The sequence below is a fragment of the Lagopus leucura genome, unplaced genomic scaffold (assembly GCF_019238085.1).
Source record: "Lagopus leucura isolate 7727_CA_CO unplaced genomic scaffold, USGS_WTPT01 Super-Scaffold_100016, whole genome shotgun sequence".
NCBI classification, from domain to species: domain Eukaryota; kingdom Metazoa; phylum Chordata; class Aves; order Galliformes; family Phasianidae; genus Lagopus; species Lagopus leucura.
The window spans coordinates 12,182,233-12,205,707 of NW_024962270.1; the positions used below are offsets into that span (position 1 = coordinate 12,182,233).

Below are 23,475 nucleotides of genomic sequence, written 5' to 3' on the forward strand. Positions count from 1 at the left end.
GGGCTGCTGGGATTACTGCTGCTGGCACTGCTACAGCCTGGTGTTTTTTGACCTTTTACTCTTCCAGAGATAGAAATGGGGTTTGTCTGAGGCTTGGAATAACTTCCTGCGATTGTGCTAGGGAGGGCTAGTCTGACTTGCTAGATAGCTGTGTCTGTCGGGCTGGCTTAGGAATGGAGAAGGCCTCAGCTCTGTGTCTGGGCTGAAGACAGATTTAAAAGACCCCAAAGACACTGGATGTGCCTCAGTGAAAAATAAGCGGACAGCACTGCATGCTGTCCTTGGTGGGGCAGCGGGGCCTGGGCAGCCATTAACAGCCCCTAAAGCAAATGGTGTCCCTACAGGGATGTTTATTCCTCAGGTGGTAATGCACAAATCCTTCCCAGATCAGTGAGGTACATGTGCTTGCACGTGTGGGAAAGTAGATAATGGCTTGAAAATTGATCCTTTGGGATGATGTGAGCAAATTGCATTGTGCAAGCCTCCCCCCCTCCTCCAGCTTTTCCCTACCACAGTCTTCTGGGGCTGCAGCAAAGAGCTGCTCTGCTCTCATTGCACCTTTAGCAGCTCTTGTGCATCTTTCCATTACATTCCCTGACTTTAAAAAGCAGCCTTCATGAGCAGCATTGCAAGTCAGATGTGTTCAGCTCACCATATGGTTGAGGAGGTGAAGTAGCCCAAGGCCTGTGCTGTGCTGTTGTTCTGGCACTGTGGGGCACATAGGAGAAGGCTGGAGCTCCTCTTTGAACAGTGATGGAAGCTAGTGCCTTCAGTGTGGTAAACTTGTGCACCAGTGGGAATCCAAAAAGGACTTGGTGCAGATCTTGTGTGGCACTCTTTGATGGTCTTCATCCATCACCCTGTTGTGCTAGACAAAAATACTGAAACCTAGAAGTTTTGCAAACACAGCCAGTGCATGGGAGCTCACAGTGGTCCTTGCAAGATCTCCACTTGCTACCAGGTAAAGAAGTGCCAACCAGCTCCAGCCATAGCCAGTGAAGTAAAAGCTGGTAGTGAACTCCAGTGCAAATGTTGTGATTGCTGTCCTGTCCCCACACTGTGCCATTACTGGGAGAGACAAAGCATGGCCTAACCCAGATGGCCTCTTGTCATTTGGCTGAAATGCTGGAACATCCCCAAAAATTAAGAAAATACGTGTTTTAAACAAAGATTTTTAGATGTTTCTTGTATTTTACTCATCAGAAGGCAAAATCACTGTGCACAAGTCATGTGCACTAGTTTCTTTGTGTGACTCACTCAACTGGCTGCTTCTGATTCTCTTTGAAATTTGCAGTAGGAATGATCTTCGCTTTTTACTTATAATCCTTTAAACAGCTGAGCATACTGTCACCTGGTGGGCAGGATCCTGGGCTGAAAAAAGCAGGTTAGCACCCCTCTGGCCCATAGTCTCCAAGCAGAATTTGCTGAAGATGCCACGTGCATGCGGTGTGGCCACAGCCCTGTCTGCTCCCTGAACAGCTCTCCTAGGATGAGGGCTCTTCCCACCCTACAGCCAGTGGCTGTATCTGTGCCTTCCCCCAGTGAATGTTTCAGAGAGGTTAAGTCATAACGGAGCCAGCTGTTCTTGACAGGCAAAAGCCCAGCTACCCAAAGCCACATCACATTTGTGCTGCAAGCAAGCACTAAAACACAAGACCAATGCATTGAGCACTTCCATGCATGGATACCGTTCATAGGTTTTTAGCTTCAAGGAAATTCAGGATGAATGTCAACATAGGTGATTTACAACATGGTTTTGTAGTATGGCATGGAAGGGAACATCGAGCCCAGGGCTTGGGCTAAAGTGCACAGTAGTTCTCTTAAAGAGCTGAAGGAAGCTGCAATGGGCTTCACGGTTCTTCAGCTAGCACTACAGTTCTGGCTCCTATGTGCATTCCACGTACTTCTTCCTAAACAACAGCATAAAAGAAACTGGAATTTTGTATTCAAATTGTTTTTTAAGACAAAGAAAAGTAGTGCAATCAAAGAGGGATTGCACTTTGTATAAAAACCATCTAGCTTATTTGTAGGGAATTTCACATAAATAATTAATCTTAAGTGCTTTAATTCTTTTGTGCAGTTCTACTGAATTCCAGTTTCATTCAAATGCAGCTTGTTTCAAGTCACATAAAATAATCCCTACTGAGGGAGTAAAAGCTTTGCATAATGCTTACTCTCTAATTTCAAAATGTAAATATAAAAACATGAGTAACTGTATACTAAGCCACACAAAGGCTGAGGTAGTTGTGAAGAGATACAGAGCATCCTCATTTGCAAAAATAAGTGCCAGATTTTTTCTTAAAACTACATTTAGAGGTAAACCATTAGACAGGAACTAATGACTGTATTTTGATGAAAAAATTGAGAAGTACCCATAGAAAAAAAAATGATATCAACACATTCTAATTTAATGTAAGGATTTTTACCTTCTCATTTAAACTGTGATCAAAATCTGTGGTAACACTCATCATCAGCAACTAACGCTGTACATAGGGAAACTATCCAAGGGATTGATCTAGTTAAGGGAAGCAGCTGAAAATAAAAGTACAGGTGCCAACAGTCTGAAGAAAACATGCAGCCCATGATAAATGGCGCTGCATGCGGTGCTCCTTTTCCACCCCAATCACTTATGTCAAAAGCAGAGTGATGGATTGTCACAGCACAGAGCATCTATTCACCCACTATTTAAAGGCATCGGTGGGCTGAGTAATTAGTCCTTCTCATCTCACTTTCATTCCAACAATTTGACCAATTCATTTGGTTGCTGTGTGGTAAGAAACCACCATATATCTTCACAAGTACCATGAGAACAATTCACGTCAACAGATTCTTCTGAGTTTCTCATACGTGTGGGTTTTTCCCTCCTGCCCTGTTAGCAGAGCCTGAACGGGTGACTGCAGACACACCTCCCTGTTTATTTAAGGACCAATATGCAATTACACCTCATATCACTTTTGCCATCGAAAAGACCACACCAGTGGCATGTACATGATTGTTCACGCTTCGGTAAGGGTGTGTGAAGCAAGCCTGTGGTGCAGTACAACATAATGCCATGCGTAGGTGTGAGAGCAGCCTTACCAGCCCAAAACCAACAGCGGATTCCCCAAAGAATCAGCACAAATGTCAATTCAAAACACTGCAGCTCAGTTCCCCAAAGGCTCTCTGCTGCCCTAGAAAATCAAAGCTGCAAACAGAGCACCTGCTGCTCAGACTTGCTTCAGACTTCAGCTCCCTTTTCCTGCAGTTTCACTCCCCAAGGTGAAGCATTGCTGGATTTGCCAACTTTTCCAAACTCAGTCCTCTGACACAAACTCAACTGGGCATCCTGCACCACGGTTCTGAGTGATCCATCAGCATCAAGGTACTCTTATGGCAGCAGGCAAATTTAGTGTCAGCAGAAGTGTTTGATTATGCTGAATATCTGCATGTGCTCTTTCGAAGTTCCTAAAGTCTGCAAAAAAAGAAAGATCTGTAGTTTGGCCCATGCCCCGTTCCCAAAGATGCACATCTTCTCATACTGAGACAACAATTTGCTTTTGCTGCTTGACCCAGTTCCTGGCTTGGCCACAGAGCAGGAAACTGTGCCCATGGTACCGTATCTTCACAGTAACAACAAAACTCAACACGATCTGCTCCATCTACAGAGCGCAAGAAGCAGCGATTGTGTCAGGAGCTAGAAGCAGAAGCGTGAAGTTCACAGGCACTGTTTTTGCTAGCTGAGTCCCACAAAAAGTGATGTGAGATAAGAGCAGTTTGAGTGCAGAGCAAACAAACAAACACCCTAGAGCATTTTGGTCCTGAGGCTTCAGGACGGTTGGAAGCATTAGGAAAGGCCTTCTCTCCTGAGAGGCATCCCAAAGGATATGATACTCATTTATCCTAAAGAATAAGCACACTATTTAACCTCCCAAACTCAACCTGACAGAAAGTGTTTTGATGCAGCCTGTTTCCTGAAGGTACCAAAAAAGCCAAATCATTTAGAACCAAATCACCTGCTTTCCCACTTTAGATCCCAGCTCCAGAATGTACTCACAGTCTTCACAGCAAGTTCAGGAACAGTCTTTTAGCTTCAGTTAAACTGAAATACTTTGAGGAATTGAGCCTGACTCCTTCGGGCTGCAGTCCAAGTCCTCCCCACCATTTTCACTACCTGAAGCCTGTTCAGTGCCTGGCAAGATGAACTGAGAATCTTGACTCCAACCAACTGCCATTAAACCACCTTCTTTTTTTTCTTTCTGAAAAATGCAATTTCATAGTATTCATTTGAAATGTAGATGTTGGGTATAGTGTCATGAAACTGAGTGGACGTTTCCTCTTCTTGCGTGAATGCAAGGCACCATGGAAAGCCATGCAAGCACCATACCCAAATGTGTGTGTGAGATATGAGGAAATCTTTCTCAGCTGAATGTTGGGTGACCAACATTGGATGGCAAGTAGGCCATGGAATGCCAACAGGAATGCCCGACTTCTCCCCGGACAGAAGAAGGCATCTCCCTGAGGGGCAGCAATGAGCAATGAGCACCAGGCAGGGTTTGCCTCTGCAGGCCTTGCAGCGGTCCATTCAGTTTCTTTGGATTTGAGAGGGATCTTGGAGTATGGGAGCTTGGGATGTAGAAATAGAAAAGCTGTTTGTGCTTTGAGTAAGGAAGTTTAAATCTGACCTGCAGTCAGGCTGTGCAGAGGAAGGGCTTTATCCACTGCTGTGCTCAGAGCAATCTCTCTTTTGTCTCAAAGGCCACTGTGCTATGACTCACACAGCCATCAGGCTATTAACACTTTTATTCCAACTAGTTATTTCTGGATTTCAGCAGTCAAAATAACTAAAGCCTAGAGTGCTTCCAGTGTAACTATAGAAATTACAAAAACAAACAGCAGCTCAGCCCATGGGTCAGCTGAAGCCAAGCTCTGAATCACACTTTTATTTTTTACCTATAGATATGAAGACAACAAATCAGTACAATTCTCAGCCACCTAGCAGACGCTCAGGTTGAGCTCAGTGCAGATGCTTCTCCATCTGTGGGAGATGCTTCCCATGGGACAGGTCCTGCACAGCTGCCTTGAAACAACAGGCAACCCCAACCAGAATATCATCAGACACGATCTGTAGATCCATTTGAGGCTAATAAATGTTGTGAGTTCATCTTTCTTCATCTGTATCCATAATCTGCTTTTTTTTTTTGAAGAGAGCTCCTTATAGTGTTATCACTATACTACTTTCTTAAGGAACGGGAAAGGATTCTGGATGTCTTCAACTTCTCCCTCTCTCTTAGAGTCCAAATTTACCATATTTTGATCTTCAACATTACTATAAAGGAGATCTCAGTAACCAAATACTCCTCAAGTATGCAAACCAAAGGCTGAAGTGCAACGTGAGAAACCCGATTAATCACAAACGAAGAACAAAGTGGTTTCAACTTAAGCATGCTTAACTTTTAATTGCATGAATGACTGAACTAGCCTCTGGAGACTTCTCAAAGTGCAAAGAATGCCTAACAACTCTGAATGTAAAGGATAATATATATTTAAAACAAAGAGAATGGTCGTCAGTTTTTTATTAGTGTTTATTTATCCTCTACAAAACCTCTCTATCAAACCTTTCAGCAGGGCACAGACCAAGGGAGTGGAGGAGAAAAGCTAACGTAGCTTACAGTTCTTTAAAGTCATGTGCCTCATCCTAACTGAAAATACTCAGAGCTCAACTCAATGCAAAAGCTCCAAGTTGAGAAAAATAACACATTAAAGAGGAAAAGGAAAAATAAAATGAATTATTTTTTGTTCTGCTTTCACGAAAACGTACCAATGCAAAGTGCTGTCTGCAGTCTGGTAGCCACGTTACAGAGAGGAGGGAAATGTTGTCCTGTGAAGGCTGAAATAATGCCTGCACGTGTTCCCAGAAGGGTCCCAGCTGAGAATACAGGTTGTGTGTGGTGTCACTGGGGTGTAACACGCTGCCATAGTGCCGAGAGCAGCACACAGGAAGCACAACTGTAAAACCACGGGTGTTGGCAAGGGAGCTCAGGGATGGGCACTGTGTTTGAAACCTTTGTAGCTTTCTACTGTAGATTAGTTGACATTTTGAATAACAAATCCTCTCTGTTCTGCAGGGAAAGGCAAGGTCCATCCTCCTGCCGTACGGTGGGTCCGTGCTGAATGCCAGGGCAGGGATATTGTGGGAGTTGCCTTTCAAGGAAAAAACCAGGCCAGTGAAATCCCTTCCTTTGATCCCTCCTCCCCAACAACGCAGAAAACTGCTCATTTTTGAGTAAAGATGGAGCCGTAGTCACAAGCAGTAGCAGACACAAAAGAGACATCTGAAAGCAGTGGTTGTACACAGAAAGGAGTAACTGCTTTCCATTTTTAGATTTCACGGCTTATTTGTTTAAACCACAAGAAGACATTTGCATGCTACCCAGTTCTGGTCAGACAAGAAAAAATAAAATAGAAATAAATGCAGAATGAAAAACAGCGTGCTAACTTTCAAGGTTAATTTTAACAATGAAACACTTCTGCAAAAGTCCGTCATTGGAATTTGCTTTTTTTTTTTTTAAGAGGTAAGGAATATTATCAAAGCTGACTTTTCAAAGAGGTGGAAAGAAACAACAGAACCCTAACTATTATCTCCTCTTATTTTAAACTGCATCCTACACTTGACACAAACTTAGATCCGAATGCGGGATTACTCCTACTCTTCTCCTTCGCTTGTGACTCTTTCTCACCGTGTTTTTCAGAGAAGCAGTTTGTAAATGTGACTCGCTGGGATGAAGTGCACAAGGAAGGTCTGTGCCACAATGGTTCAATGAACCAGGTTGTTCCTCAACCTCCTAGACTAACTGCTCAGTTCAGATGAAGCCAACTGGGAGGTCAAGTACCTGCTGGTGAGAAGGAAGATGTGTGATGCTGAAGTGCCGAACTTGCCAAAAGTAAGCAGACTCTTAAACAGAACTTCATGGAGGTGCTTCAGCCATGCAGTATACGTGGCTGCAACGTTGGCCTTTGGAGAACAAGTTTGGCTGTGGTGCTGATGGATGTAGGAAGCTTTTGAAGGGCAGGAGATGCGGTAAGAGTCAAGGATATACGTGAACTTGAGAGAAAGTTTAACTACTGATAATATAAAAGCCTTTTCTAAGTAGAAAATCATTTTTATAATGGCCTGGAAGAATCACATGCTAATACTTTCTTGTTTGCTGTGTTGGAAGCCAATGCAAAATCCCAGGGAGCTGCTTCCCCTGAGTCACGGAGGAAACTGACAAAGCTTCCAAAGAAGGCAAGGCAGAATTTTTCTGATGGTCTTGGTATATACAGCATACAACATAAAGAGTTTTGCTCGGCCTTGGCTGCCAACAGGCAAAAGCTGCAACATTTGATCAGCTGGGTTCCAGCAGATATTAAAAAAAAAAGCAACCTTACTATTTTTTTCTGGTTTTCTATCTGCTTCTTGGTTTAGATGAAGCAATTCTTGTGCCACTTTTTAATTCTCATATCAAGAAAGGACTGCTTGCTGCCAATTTCCATTTACCCTACCTTTCATATACTGTTTCACTTTTTATTGTGAGGTCAAATCATCATCATCAAAAAGGTAATATGCGAAACAAAATGGATTGAGATACTTAGACAACTCATGCAATATTAAAATTCTTACAATCTATGCTGGAAGCAACAGGATATTTTTAACTTTATTACTAAAAAGACACCCATAAACCAGTAACACGGCAAAGTAATGGTGTCACGCTCTTCTGCCCATTTCTGGTCTGCCTGGCAAAAAGTAAATCTTAATTATTTTCTCACTTCTGAAAAGCTTGATGTGTGCCTTCCAATAATTTATTCATGCAGTGTAATCAAGCACAGAATCTGACTCAGCTCAGCAGAGGCTTGATTTCCAGCTCTGTGGTTTCCACCGCTGCGCGTATTTGCTGTTTTCTTACCAGCAATTGTATCTCTTGCTTTGAATTCTACTGCAGGAAGAAGTTTCTAGTTGGTTTCTTTAACCTTCTTTAACCCTGAGGAAGTCTTCATTTCAAGGCTGAGGTGAACGGTGAATTGCCATGAACAGGTAATATGACCATTTGCAATTTTCTTCTTAATGACTGCTCGCTAAGTTAGCCATTATTCACTTGTGCCTGAAGTGCCCTGGCCAACAATTCTTTTCTGCTCACGAAGAATATTTTGTTGTTGTTTAACACACCGTATACCCAAAGGGACAAATGCTTGGAAGTGTTTACAATTGTTACTTGTTTCTTGGAAATAATGATCCATAGATAAAAAGAGCAGTTCTGCACTTACAGAGCTTCTGGTCTTACTGATTGTTTGAACTCACTTTTGAAACCCATCATGTTTGTATTTTATTCTGTGCCTTTGTTATTCCTTAAAGTTAAGTATTATGGGGCATACAGTACGCTATCATTATATTATTGCAGTACGGTTGTCGTGGAGTTGCAATACATACACAATGATTCATTTGTTTCAATTCTTACTAAAATCAAGCAGAATAATCTGATTGCCTTGAAAGGAAGCTGGAGCTGGATGAGGACTTTGCATTTGATCAAGTCAAGACTCCTCCTCGGAGGCAGATTCTGTGCTCAGTCCTATCTGACAAATAAAACAACTCCCAGTTTTATTTGTAGTGAAAAGCCACAGGTGCACAGAGTGTAAGACTCACGTTTCGGTTTTGCCTTGCACTGCCACAGCAGAGAGTTGCTGCCTCTGTCCTGCTCCGGGGTCCCCATGCCAATGCAGCTGCCTGCAGACCCACATCACTTTCCCCATAACGTCCCATGAAGTAAAAGGCAATTATGAATTGATGACATTTATGACATGAATGACCAAAAAGCTGAGCAAATCAAGGAACAACATCAAGCCGGCTGTGTGACACAGTCAGACATGCCCTGCAAAACGAGAGAGGAGCAGAGCTGGCTGGGCCTTCAGCAGGGAGATGGCGATCTGGATAGCGGTACCGGGAAGAGGCGGCACCACCCGGCGCTAGCAGGGTGATAACTGCACACCGCTGGTGCTGCGCACTGGCTGGAAGGGCTCAGGCCAGAAGGGTATCTGTGATGGCAGAGCCCTTGTCAGCAGCCATCAGCCTCTCCTCTCACCCTCCAGACCCCTCCAAAAGCAGAAGGATGAAAGCTGGGCCTGATAATGTCTGCGTCAAAGTAAAGAGGACAAAGTAGCCCTGTGGATTTTGCAGCCACAAGATGAGTCATGTTGGAACTGTGGGTGCTGAATCCTGCTCAGAGGATTCACACCGGTGAGATTCTGTCAGGCTGCTCTCGGAGCAGACCTTCAAGCAGAAGGTGGCTGTTTTCCAGCATTTAGGCTGCTTTTTGCTGCTATGCAGCCTTCAGCGCCTTTCCTGGGTTGCCACCGTTCTCACAAAGCTGGGGATGGGGTCTGAGAGCAGGGACTGAGAGCCTGGTGCAGACAGGGAGCTGTTGGGAAGGGTCCAGAGGAGAGCCACGAAGATGATCAGGGGGCTGGAGCACCTCCCTATGAAGACAGGCTGAGGGAGCTGGGCTTGTTCAGCCTAGAGAAAAGAAGGCTGCGGGGTGACCTCATTGCAGCATTTAAATTCCTACAAAGAGGAGGGGAATCAACTCTTTGAAAGGGTTGATAACTGCAGGACAACGGGAAACGGTTTGAAGTTGAGGGAGGGGACATTTAGGTTGGATGTCAGGGGGAAGTTCTTTACAAAGAGAGTGGTGAGGTGCTGGAGCAGCTGCCCAGAGAGGTTGTGGATCCCTGCCCCTAAAGGTGTTCAAGGCCAGGTTGGATGGGACCCTGGGCAGCCTGGTCTGGTATTAAATGTGGAGGTTGGTGGCCCTGCCTGTGGCAGGGGGTTGGAGCTTCATGATCCTTGAGGTCCCTTCCAACCCTGGCCATTCTGTGATTCTGTGATTCTGTGATTCTGTGACAACAGAGGGATCAGTTTGACAAAATGGTGTCTGACATGGAAGATCAGTGCCATCTCCAAGTACAAATGGTGGCAAACTAGTTTGGTTTTGTCTTGTCATATGCCTTCCTGGCACAAACCACCTTACCCAAGCAAATAAAGCAAGTTTTTGGTTCTTTGGAGGGGATTTCTTCACTGGACCAATTCACTGAGTATGTGTCACCTATTGATTCACTGAATTCATGTAGCATTTACTTTTTCAGATGATCACTAGTGTTCAAGCATGGAGGAAACATGGTCAGAACATTGCATTCTGACTCTTCCATTGCACAAGTGCATTATGAAAGAAAGAGTTATGTAAAATTCATGGCGGATTTCACTATTTCCTATTTAACCGTTCTGCAATAAGCATGTACAATATCCCAGAAACTCACTTCACGTACAATAAATATGAGTCAGAATAATGTAGCTTTTAACATCCTTACAGTAAAACAGAGGATGATGCTGAACTTTTCCTCTGCTAACACAAAACCTTCCACTTTGACTCACAGTCCTGAAGCTGGCAGATACTCTGGAGTGTATTATTGAACAAACAGCGAATACAGATCTGGAATATTTTTATTGTTGTTTGGCTGCTGTATGTACAGAATGTAATTACAGCAGATCATTATTATGGTATAGAATTTTCTGGAAAAAACATTTTCCTGTGCATTCCCAGCACATAGCAATCTCTCTGCTAAGGACACTCTAAAGGTCCAGTAGTGAAATATCCCTGCTGCCAATGCTGGTTCCACTCCATTCCATCCCATCCACCATCACTGGGGCTCCCAGAAGCAGCTGGCCCTATGACCAGCCCACCCAGATGGAAGCTGGGGTTTCCCCTTGGACAAGCTCAGTGCCTTTGGTAGCTTCAGTGCTGGCTCCATGGGGACCATAACAAATACAGGAGGAATTCAAGGCTCTCTTTGTTTGCAGTCCAAATAAATACAGCAAGGGCAAAAGATCCACAGAAACTGAACTGTGGTCTTAAGACAGAAGATAATAAAAGGAATTTTGTCAAGATAGTACGCCGGGAAGTGGGGTTTACCACTGCTCTTGTTGTTACTGTTTGAATCCAAGGGCTTTTCTGCAGTTTTACAAGCACAGCCAAGCTGCCACGTATCTGCTGGCATAGCTGTGATAGCAGAAAAAAGAGCATTTTTCCTGGTTTAGTTTATATTGTCTAGAAGTGGCTTAAGATAAAGGAAAAACATGTCACTTTTCCTAAGAACATTTAAGCAAGAAATTTATCAGCATAGTAATATGGGTTTAAATTAATGCGTCAGCATATATGCATACAATCTTCCTGCAGATTGCACTGGAAGTGGAGCTTCTTGAGACAACGTAGTGGTTGTCTTTTCACCAGCATTATCTGTACACTGGTTGGTGGGACAGAATTCTGCTGTACCACAAAGCCTGGATTACTGCTGTTTCCCATGGGAATATATATCCCTGGAATAAGAGTTTTGCTAGAAAGCCACGGGGGAGAAAGGCAGCTGCTAACACCACTGATAGTGCACAGCAGTGCAATGTGACAGCAAACTGGCAATGGCTGCTATGGGCTATTCGTTCTGAAGATGCTTTTTTCAGAATCTAGCCTGAATGGCATCGCTGCAGAGGGAGCCCAGCAGCCACAGCAACAGCATGCAACATAAGAGGATGTCCTAGAGAAAGAGGGGTGCAAACGGGTCAGTTTTTAAACAAAGAATGGATTTTTTGAGATTTTCTGAAATGGATGAGTGCTTCCCTAAAACTCCCAAAAGGCTGCAGTTGTCAGGGAAGGTGCATGAGATCTCTCTGGCCACTGGATTTCACTACTGGAGGAACTGGAATCGCTGGGGCTGTCAGCTACAGCAGCTGTTTGGCAGCCTCTGTCTTGTCTCAGGCTCTTTGGATGAACAACTTGACGCAACAGGGAGATGTGACCTGCACTTGCCTCCCACCGTGGGTGCTGCCCCATCAAACAGGATCACCATTCAAAGATGCAATGGGAACTCCCCAGCACCTTTTGTATCATGCATGACTTCGAGGCCGTCGCTGCGCTTTGTGCATGAGTCATGCAAATCTTATGCCACGCAAAGCAAAAATGGCTCCACCATGCACAGATTTTATCTCTCAAATAGAAAGTGATTTTTTTTTTTTTGGTGGCTTTACTCCTTTGAAGAACTTATCGATTTCTGTGAAATCACCATAGAACTGTCTGGCTCTCATCTCTCTGAATGGAAACATTTTGTTGAAAGACATAACGCAAAATGAACCGAAACCCTGCATTTTAACATCCATGGTTTTCGGTTTCCAGTTACTAGCTAATAGAACTGCAGATCCCATATCTCACACCACACCTCCTAGTTTCACTGACTGGAGCTCTCATGACGGCAGATCCCTCCTCTTCCCATCCCATTGCTGCTGAGAATCACAGCTCTGCCCTTGATCTCTGTTGACCCAATTGATGCAAAAGCTGATAGCCCACTGAAGCCTGGTGCTCAACTCTGATATTCAGTTTCAGTGTTTAATGAAGGAAAGCTATCACCAGTTATAAGGTGCTGCGCTTAGTAGTAAGGAATATGTGGGGGAGACCGCTCAGATTGTTTAAATTTTGCCCAGAAGTGCAGTCCTACTGATTTAGAATGTGAGACTCGCATTTTTTGGCTCCCGGTTTCTCTGTAAGCTCTGATATTGCTAAAGAACATGAGACGCCATTTCTATTTCAGGCCTTTTTTTCTTATGAGTCCAGCCAAATACTTGTATCTGAAATCCTTTCAGAGAGGACAAAAAGGTTTTTCAAGCAGATTTGTGCAAGCTGATAAATTTAAATGAAAGCTTCAGATCTAACGCTCTAGTCTGACTGCACACCTGCTCAATTTCGGCAGCTTATTAAAGACAGTGCTTACTTGGTCTTTCTGTCCATTATGGATGCAATTTATTTAGCAAAAGAAAAGTTTATTGCCTATCAGTTGCATCACTGCGCCTACTTGCTGCTATTGTTCTGCTGCATCATTTGCCTTTTCTTGCTGGTTCAAGCAAGGACCCATGAAGATCCCACCACACTCTGAGACAGAACCAGATGTGGAGTGAATCTGCATTACCATTTTCTAATCCAAACAGGTATCTTGACTGCATCAAACCAGATGTGCAGCCAGAAATGGCTGGCTGCCCTGCTACAAAATGATCCTGTGTACCTGAACCATCAATACACCAAGGCTTTCTATCTGAATTTGCTTTCCCCTGCTCTATGTCTTTTACTCCAAAGCTCAGATGATGTGTTAAACACTTCCTGTCTTCAAAAAAAAAACCCCAACCTCTGAACTAAAATCCACAATGTTATGATCATATAGAGATCCAAGTTACGTTTCCAAATCCAGTGAACCTAAGTCAAACCAAAACGTGCCTGTGGGTGCACAGTAAGTTCTGAACAATGAGAACTGGGGCTGACGCTGTTGAAATCTCCACCTAGCCCACGCTGTTAAATTGCATGCAACTCATTTGCCTAGAAATATGCCTGAGACATATCACTTGGGTGCATCTCTGTGACTCTCCCTCTTCATCCCTGTTCTGGAAAGATCAGCACGGTGAAATGTTCAAGCAGGTCTGCCCGGCTCTTCATCCGCAGGTTGTGTCCCCTGTTCTTGGATGGTGGGTTTCACCAAAGCCTCTCTGGGGCCACCACGAGGTAAGTGCCGCGGTAAGGGGAGCCCCTGGGGACTTAAAGCAGCAGTCTAAACAAACTTACTCTTCTCCTGGCTAGCTATAGTATGTTTGAAACCTGGTTGTATCGGGCATCTTCTGCCTGACAAAATTTCATTCCGTTTTAACATTCAAGCTACTGACTCCAACAAAGAGAAGAGGCAAATGTTGCCCACTAGGAATCCTCTAATGGCAAACAGCTTTAACTCATCTTCCAGCACACCAAGTTTATTTATAGAGTTTTGAAGATCATTTCAGGCACAAAAGACGTGGAAATACAAGAGACAAATAGGTCCTTTAGGAGAAGAACACAACAGAGCTGCAGAGGATGTAATTCACTCTCCTTTCCATTTAGCAGTGCTGCTAGTGATGGTGAAGTCTGAGCAATGTGCTGTGTGTGAGCAACACAGTCCTGGAAAGGATGGGCTGTAGGTTGCAATTCTCCTGGCTGGAGATTTCCATGCAGAAAACGCCTGGTAAAATCTTATTCACTCTGAAGACAGATAAATCATTGTAATTGTTCTTCAGAGCCTGAGAAAATGCAGCCTCTGGTAATGGTACAGAATCTGAGTGGGCTCAAAGCGGAGCTTGAACTCCACAGGGGACAAGAAAGCCTCTGACACTCACCCCCTCAGCATAAGGTTGAACATAACTCTAGCTGTGCACAAAAAAAAGCCTCCAAACATGGCAGCACCAAACTCTTTGCATAGATAAATAAACGACCCTGATGGTCACGTGCTGACACCAAACCTTGTTCATGGACATGGCTCAAGGTCTAAGGCACTGGGGATTGGCCTCTGGCTGAAAATTAGTAAAGCTTCTTATTAAACCAGCTATTCAAATCCATCATGTAAAGAAATATTCCTAGCCATTCTGATTCCAGCACTCCTTTCAAGAAGTGTTAACAAATAAAAAGTGAATTGCAAAAGCCCTGCAATTCTGGAGCAAGGAAACCTGTACTTAGCATCATTAATTCTTGCCTTACCCTATAATTTAGTTCTCCTCTTTAAGTTTTATGGTAAATGTGGGATTTTCTGGAATGCTTCAGATTTCCACTTTGGATCCAAAGGTCTCTTGGGTAGGGAGTACATTCACATGTTTTGTTAGCAGGAAAGCAGATTTGTGGAGGTACAAAGCACCACAAAAAAAGATCTCTAAGGGATTGCCTGCACCAGACTGGTTTAGGTTTTGGCTGTGGGCTTCTTCCTAATTCACAAGGCAATCAGACACCCCTTGTTGTGCCAGATCAATAATTTGTTTTCAACAGCTCCCTTGGTGGCTGTGCTGTAATCACAGCAGGGGACACCACTGGAGATGCCTTTGTGTGAGTGCGGCCCAGCTCTTGTGCACGTTCACCAGCCTGAAGTGCATCCAAGTGTTCAAGCAGGTACCCAGGGACACTTGTGTGAGGACCTACACATGTTGTTGTGTGCCTGGGCCTTGGTCACTGGCCAGGCTGTCCCAAAAAGGACAATGGATTCAGATTTCCTGTTTCTAGCTTCACAGAGGCGTGTTTTCTCAAAGCTTGTTCTCTTTGTCGTGCTTTCCCTCCCCAGCACACCTTTCCAGAGAGAATTCTCAGCAATGCTCTATCCCCCACACGTCCTGGAGCACATGTTCTGAAGTGCACGAGCTGCCACACTTTTGCCAGAGTTGCCCTTGAAAATTCAGTCATGTAAGAAACAAAACAAAAAGTCTCAGTGAAACTCCATAGGTGTCGATTTAAAAATTGACTACTACTGCTAAAGTACTCTCACATACCATGAAATTCTATTGTAATTTCCTTCTAAGCAGCCTGGGTTAATGAGGCTGAAGAGAATGATAGGAAGGAAATTATATATTCTTTTTTTCTCATCATGTCCCAAATGTCACCTCTGACCTGTCTTTCTATTTCTGGCATGGACTAAACTGCCTCTATTTATTTAGCAGCCTACACACCATCACAGTAACATAGCAACAGTACTTTCAGTTGTGAATTCGAAAAAAAAAACAGAGAAAAAAGAACACGTTTTTCATAAGCAAACTGTTAAGGCTTTACAATCTAGTAACACTACAATAAATGCTTCTGTTTTCCCTTTTACAAGCCAGTACTATGAGGTTCCCACTCTGCAAAGCCAGTGGAGAGATGCCTGAAGGAAGTGGGCAGCATCACCACTGAGATGGCTTCTGGCTGTGCAAGTCACACTTGCCCCTGACCTTCTTGTTTGCTTGTCCTTGGTGTTTCAGCTCAAACAGTTCTCAGGCTGAGCAGAGATGAAAGCAGGAGTTTGGGGAGGATACTGAAATAATGATGGAATGTATTTGGTGTTTTCCCTTCATGTTTCAAGAACAGTTTCCCATTATCTTATGATCTGCAGCTCAGGTGATCTGTCCAGAAGCGACACAACAGAAGACAGTGAAATGAAATAGGAGCAACAGTCCCATTTACAGCCAACATTTAGCAGTTCAAATCTCACTACAGGAAGAGTAAGTGAGCGGAGAGCCATAAAGCACCCGTCACATCAGAGGGGTACTGCCTAAGGACACTTTGCAAACCGCATCTAGTGGGAGCAAGGTGCCCAAGTACCTCAGAAAAGCAGTTCCCTCAGCAGTGCTACTTATTTTTAAGCCTAGGGCCTCAGTGAGAACTCAATCACTTTATTAGGATGGGTTCAAAATGTTGAATTTATTAAAAATAAAACTACCTACGATTGCAAAGCTTCTACTATAAATATTAGTAAACAACACAGATGCAGTAGCTGGAGCAGTAGTGAGAGCTTCCCGCAGCAGTGTGGGCCTTGTGCAAGTGTGGCCTCATTGCTTCTGTAAGCCCAGCTGGTACCTCTTCACTTAGTGCTCCTCTGCAGAGCTCTGGGCAGCGCACGGCCACCCAGCCTGCCAGCAGCTCTGCACTGTGTGCCTACACACCTACAGGCATGAGCGTGCAGCCTGCCCAGCCCCTGCAGAGCAGGATTTCACAAGGCATCAGCTCAATGCTTCTGTTTTAGAGGCTTTATCACACAGACCATGAAATCTGCGAGTAACAAATGGATGACTGCTCCCAACTACTGGCTTCTTCTTCTTGGCACCACCAGCTCCTGTCAGCTTAAACAAATGTCTTCACAACTGCAAGATCCTTGACCTTCCCCAAACAGTTTGTAAGTTTGGTATGTGAAAACAGACTGTCCGCAAACTATGCACTCTGCTGAGATTACAACGGGTGCACATTTAGAAAGGGCCCCATTATGACCATTATTCTGCTCAACAGAAATGCAAATGCAGAACCCGCAGTCCCCAGGACTTGGGATTCACAGCGCAAATAACATTTGCCATTAACAAGGCTCACAGAAACTACTGTCATTTAAAACGAACTTGCCAAAAATGAGTCAAAAGCTTTCAGGTGTCAATCCGAGTTCCATTTAAATTAACACCTTCATTTAAATAATTTTGAACTCATACTAGTAATGACATTTTACTGTCTTTTCATCAAAAGTTCCATAGGAACAGATACTGAGCAGCTGCCATGCACTGCTCCAGGCTCTGGTGGAAAGCTGTGAGGTGGTTTTGACTGCAAGGCTCAGTGGGGTTTCTGGCATCAGCTACTTTAGAAGAAGGGAAATAGCAAAATCTCTAAGAACAGTGGTTTCATTCTGGCTATTAGAAAGCTATTAATGAGTTAAGCTCAGAAAGGAAAGAGAATGTTGTGCTGCTGTGAAGGCTAGACACAGGTTTTGTTTTATTTTTAACGAATATCAAGTACTAAATTATGCAGCAGATTTTAAAACCAAACTTTGCATGGCTTTTAGGGCTTCTTTTTCCTGACATAACACATACAAGAACAAGTGAGGAATTTTATAAAACAGAAAATAAGAAAAGGTTGAAATCTAGCATTTTATTCAACAATAGGTGAGAAAGAGGAAAATCTATTTTATCTGGCTGCTTGTAATGTTTTGACATGCAAATTTCATTTCAAACATGGCATTCTTTCCTTGTCTTATCTCATTGTTAATTCATTTCCAACTCAAATGAAAAGGACAAGCAAACAAATAAAACAGACTGTTTCTCTACAAAGTGATGCCATAGGAGTAAACTCACCCTTTCCCCTGAAAACATCACATGGGCATAATGTGCATTCATAGCATTTTGACACATTGTCGATAAAAGTAATGTGTTTATTCACATTACACTTTTCATGCTACAACAAATAGTTCACCGAAGTGCTACTTTTAATGCTTTTTCCTCCAATATAAGTTCAGTTGCATCACGAGTTTAATTACCACTCAAGTTAACATTTCCTTCTCAATTTCAAACATGTTTTTTTTAAGTCTTTACTTTTGAATGCAAAGAACTGATAAGTTGGCTTTCTGTTTTGAATAGAAACCAATAGCTGGACATTCCTGTGCTCTGAAAACATGTAGGCAAAGATTAAACTGGGGCTTCAGAGCTATTACAGCCCCACCCAAATAAATAGTCTGAGGGAAGTTATTCTGCTTAACATTCTGATATTCAGGTTGCCAAGAACAGCAGTGTTTTTTAGAAATTATTTTTTCTTAGAAGTCAGCCTATCTCGTTAAACATTGTATTTGAACTACCAAAATGCAGTCAAGATGGAAGAAAATGGTCTAGAATAAACACTGTGCTTAACCTACCGAAGTACGATCAAATGGCGGAACGTGGTCCGGCTTGCATCACACTAATTATAAACATTTAAGGATGGAAGCTGTCCCTAAAATACATTTTCTGCTGTTGTTTTACCTGTGAGATCTGTTTGTTCAGTGTTTCACAAAGAAGGGAATCAGCTAAAAGGCTCCACAATCTTCATCACGGGGCACTCTAATTCTCACCTTCCCCAAATTTGCACACATTATCTAAACACACTCCATTATCTCAATGCAATTTGGGGATGTGGGTTCCAGCAGGGTATGAAAGGTGGCCATAGCTCTCTGTTCAGAGAGGGCAGAGCATGAGAGGCTTTGTAGGAACATCTGGAAATGAACAGACTGATGGACAGAAGTTACATTCTAGTTATTTTTGTGCAAAAATACCCAGCTCCCAAACAGCAGCAGAAGTATCTGAGTCACACAGCACTTGGGGATTTCTTTCAGACATGGCAGTGTCACTACACGACACTAGAGCAGAGAGCAGCTCCTCGCTGTGCTGAGTGATTCTTGTTCCTATTCTTTGAGCAAACTCTTCCATAGTTCTACTTTACTTTTTCTTCTTAGTGGCCAGTAACTTCCCATTTGCTCTCCTGATAAACATCAGAACTTCAGTTAAAAATGAGGAAGTCATCTAAATTCTCTTATCTCATACAACCATAGCGATGGGCACAATGGTCAAGTCTCGGCCAATCCCCCAGCAGAGGCAGCCATCTCGTGCTACCTGCTGTGCCCTTCTGATGGCCCTTCCCATGCAGACAGCAGCAGGGACACTACTTTCCTACCTTTTTGATTTATGACATTGCTAATTTTGGTTCTGTGAACCTACCCAACTTGCTGTGGAAGCCATAAATCCACAGGCCATCTTTTAAAACTTCACTTCACTTACCAGAACTTGCCTGCAGACACCCTGTGTGGCACAGATCCCATACCCAAAAATCCAAATGGATGTAAACTCTTAGTTTCAACCTGGTCAAGCTGCTCATCTGATGCTAGCTGAGCCTTCTACCTTTGCAGCTCCGACACTCCAAGAAGTAGAGTGTTAAGAAGTGCAAAGCTGAATTTTCTCCCCTTTATTTTATTTTGGACTCTTGTTCTAGAGATGCTGAGAAGGAATTCTGATTTTCAGTAGTGTCTAAAGAATCCAGTTCATCAAGTAAAGCGAGACACTTGGGTTTTTTTTTGAGCAAGTGGTCTTTCCTCATCAGTTCGTACAGTACTGGAGATTAAAAATAGTTCTTCAGCTGGGGTACAGCTGTGCAGAGCTGGCTTAATGGAGCTGCACAGACCCACACTAAGCAAGGGTCTATCTGCAGCCTTCACTCCTGCAGCCCACCTAAGGAGCACTCACTGAGCAGCAGGTGGGCTGCTGCCTGTCACTGCTGCTCCTGAGCAGGAGGAGCTACAGCACAACGGATCAAGGGTGGGTTCAGATTAGCTGCCTGCTAAAAATCTGATCTCCATCTCCTTATCAGCACATGAAGAACATACCTTCTCCATGGCATTTATCTCTTACTTCATTAAGCACCCTCTGTGCCCTTGCCATGCTTTTATTTCCCTCGCTGTGACATTCTGCACTGCCTGTAAAATGCCCTTGTTTTCCAGACCATGAAGCGATTTTCTCCCTATTTCACTAAGCAGAAAACAACTATTACGATTCAGTGATCAGGTACATCTCAACATGAAAAGCAACATAAAGCTTGATGTTCAAGGCCGATGTTACAGAACTGGGCTACAACACCGCCCTGATGTTGTGATTCTTATTTGTAACACAGACTTTCTCCACTTGACGTTCTTTCTGCCTAATCCAACCCCTTGGCTGGAAGCATTTAGCTCTAACCCGAGGCACAGAGCAACCACTGGACTTGCAGCAGGTTCTTCCATGACATCTGATTTCCTGCAGAGGCTGGTACTCGCGATCCACTAATGCCCATAACAGACATCTCTAGTGGGGCCAGGTTTTCTTCCCGCAGGTCTGAGTCTGCCTGAAACTGCATTTTCAGCCTCAAGCAGGCCAGACTTCACCTCGCCATGCCACTTCCCAGTTTTGCAGAGCGCCTTCTTCCTCTCTTGCCCGCCCCACGCTTGGCTCCCCTGACCCCCAGCACACATGGCCCCAATGGGCAACAGACCCTAAAACAAAGTGGGGAAATGAGACCAGCACAGCTTTCAGGTCACACACAGGGGATAAAGAATGGCAGCAAACACCCACAGTTCTCCCAGGAGAGTCCTCTGCCTCCCCAGCCAAGCTGCTATGGCAGACTCACATTTCAGGTGTCAGGCAGAGGAGCAGAACTGCTTGTACTATGAGCACAGTATCAGAGTATTTGCCTGCTGGAGCGAGGCTCCCTGTGCTTTCTAATGAATTCTCAGCGTTTAGCACTAAGCGCTCTGTTTTTACAGAAAGTTACATGCGGGTAATTAATCTCATGTTCGTTTCCTGCACATGTAAGGGAGCAGCCTTTGTTAGGGAATGATAAGACACTTCTAAGAATAGTACTACTGAGAGCATCAGCTTTGCGAGACTTTACAGGAAAAATACATACTCCTAACACCTGCTTTTTGTTTCTCAAAGTTTTGAAAATAACTGCTAACCTAGAGCCAAATCCTGCCCTTGTTTATGCATGGAAAGCCTGATTGGTCTCAGTAAAGAGCAATTAAAAAGGAGGGCATGTTTTGGTCTTTAGGGTCCCATTTTTCAAAGGCACGCTGCCCTAATTTTATGAACATTAAACATTCCCACTGGCTTCAGGGGGACTATCTGCAGTTCCCAGTTCACAAATTCATCATTTTGCCCAGATCCCAATGAATGATGTGGGACTTTCTTAGTGATGGGTAAAGCCTGAGGAGCAAGAAGGGATCCATGCTCAGGCACAGCTTGGGCCTGATGCTGAACTCAGGGAAACGTATGCTGGGAGGTGACACAGAGAGATGCAGCAGGTGGTGGGCAGCCCCTGAGCCCCCAGCCAGCTCTGCTGCAGGTGGTGCCAGCAGGCAGGAGGGCTGCTGCCATGCTGATGTGTGGCTGTCGGTTGCTCTGTGGAGCCAGCACCAGGCTGATGCTTGATGCCTCCTGAAGCCTGTTGAAGCAGGCTTTGTTTTCCAGCTCCGCTGTTTTCAAGCAGGCAGGGCGGTTCGGCTGTGCTGCCTTCCAGCCCTGAGCGAGATGTGCAAGCTGCCACACTGGTGGAACTATGAGAAGTGAACACGTCTTGTAGCACGTGAGAGACGTTTTCCATTTGGTTTGCATCATCTCCTCTGTCACCAGTCATATGAGAGGGAACACCAGCCTTAGCTGTGCTTACAGCAGATCTTTTTCTGCTTTATTGTAGACAAAGGAGTAGTACATCCTCCTAATCAGAAAACAAAGTCTAATCTGAAGAGATCCAGCTAATCTAGTCCTGCTGGAAGAGTAGCACAGAGCCACTGCACCAAGGTACGTAGTGCAGAATCCAGTGGGGGTGAGCTGCAGGCAGTGCCGCACTACTCGGAGCCCCTGTCGCGGCCGTCCCCCTGCCTGCATATTGGGGGCTTTCAAACCCAGCTTTACCACTTTCTGTTTTCTCTGCTTTGTCCTTTTATGAATACTGAGTCATCAAAAATAGCTTCAGTGGCAGAGTTATTAATGGTACCAGCTGGGTGAATCAGTGGCTCCTGTGCTGTCTGGTGCCTGCTGCACGGGGCTATTAGCACCCCTGGGACAACACACGATGAGAATTACATGTCCATATTTTATCTGCAGCTCCCTTGAGACACATCACTGTGCTTATTTTAGAACTGGAAAACGGTAGTGGAACAAAGCAAATACTCGGCCATTTCAATGCTGTACTACAATCTAAGAGAAGAAACTCCAGCTTACAGCAAGTCAAAAGTAAATCCAATTCTAACCTCAGTAAATTTGCCTTTCTCCTAGTTTTAGCAGAAAGGAAAAACTACACCACTAAACGATCTCTGCCACGTTCTTCACAAGGCACTTATTCCTGATACGATACGAAAAAGCTCACATCAGCAGTCTGGCAAAAAAACGCTGATAAACAGAAGCGAATACGACGAATGACGTGAGCTGCGCTCGGCAGCGCGGTGCCCGGGGCAGGGCAGGCCGGCAGGGCGCACAGCGCAGCGTGAGCATCAGCGCAGCACCTGCACGGGGATCATCAGGGCGCAGGACGGCCCCCGACGGGCTTACGGTTTGATCGCTGTCCCAAGCGATTTTATTTATTTGTGAAGGATATTACCCGGAATACCTTCCTTGCAGCTCTGCAGCGATGCAGTTTCTTACGTTTGCAACGCACACCCGTTGTTTCTTTTTGTTTGTTTCGGTTTGTTGTTTTTTTTTTTTTTTTTCAAAAAAACAGATGCAACGCGGAGCGGGAGCCGTTCGCGCGGAGCAGCGCCAGTCCCCGTACCCGCAGCCAGCAGGGGCTGGGCAGCACGGCCCCCTGCCGTCCCTGCTCCCCTGCCCCAGCCGCCCCGGCAGCACCGTTAAGTGACCGCCTCTGGCGCACTGAGCTGCTAAATAAAAGTATCCCGACCGCAGCCGTTAGCAAGCGTTACAGGCATCTTAACAAAGCTGAGCCTCCGAATGGAATGTGCTGGCTTTTTTTTTTTCTTCTTTTTTTCGGGGGATTTTGCGCTCTTCCATGGGGAAAACGCGTCCGAAATTCTTACGAGGCTGCTGGTTACGGTAACGTTAACTGAAAGCGATCTGCGGTTTTTAACCTAGAGCACGTTGCATAACAACAGCGGGGCTGCACGCGGACGGGGCACCGCAGCCCGCGGGCGCACAGACGGACCGCGGCTCCGTCCGCTCGGTCGGGACGCGCCGGGAACGGCAGCCCGCCGGGGACGGACGGGCTCCGCGCGCACTTACGTATCGCTTCAGCTTCCTTTCGGGGGGCGACTTGATGAGCCAGCCGGTGCAAACGACGTCCCCGGAGCTCATCTTCCCCCCCGCTCCGCGCGCGGGTCCGCGGGTGCGCGGCCGCGCCTCGTTCCCCGGCGATCGGCGAGCTTCCTCCGGCCCCGCTCCCACTGCGCTCCGGCCCGGGGAGGAAGTCATGACATTGATCACTGACACGGCCGGCCCTCCTCCCTCCGCCGCGAACACAATGCAGCACACCGAGCACGTGATGGGGACGACGGGGACCGACGGCCGGGCGGGGTCCCGCCGGTGGCCCCGCCCGAAAGATGCGGCGCCGCAGGCGGTGAGCGCGAGGGGCGGCCCGG

General features: G+C 45.1%; 1 protein-coding gene across 5 annotated transcripts in view; it reads right to left on the bottom strand.

Moving 5' to 3' along the window:
• GAB3 (GRB2 associated binding protein 3) overlaps nt 1–23,236 on the bottom strand; it is a 54,644-nt gene extending 31,408 nt beyond the window's left edge. For all 5 annotated transcript variants that reach the window (XM_042876594.1, XM_042876597.1, XM_042876595.1 and 2 more), the window contains exon 1: nt 23,120–23,236. In XM_042876594.1, the coding sequence (XP_042732528.1) occupies nt 23,120–23,191 (72 nt within the window). In that variant the 5' untranslated portion in view covers nt 23,192–23,236. The remainder of the gene's footprint in view (nt 1–23,119) is intronic.
• Between the last annotated feature and the right edge of the window lie 239 nt (nt 23,237–23,475).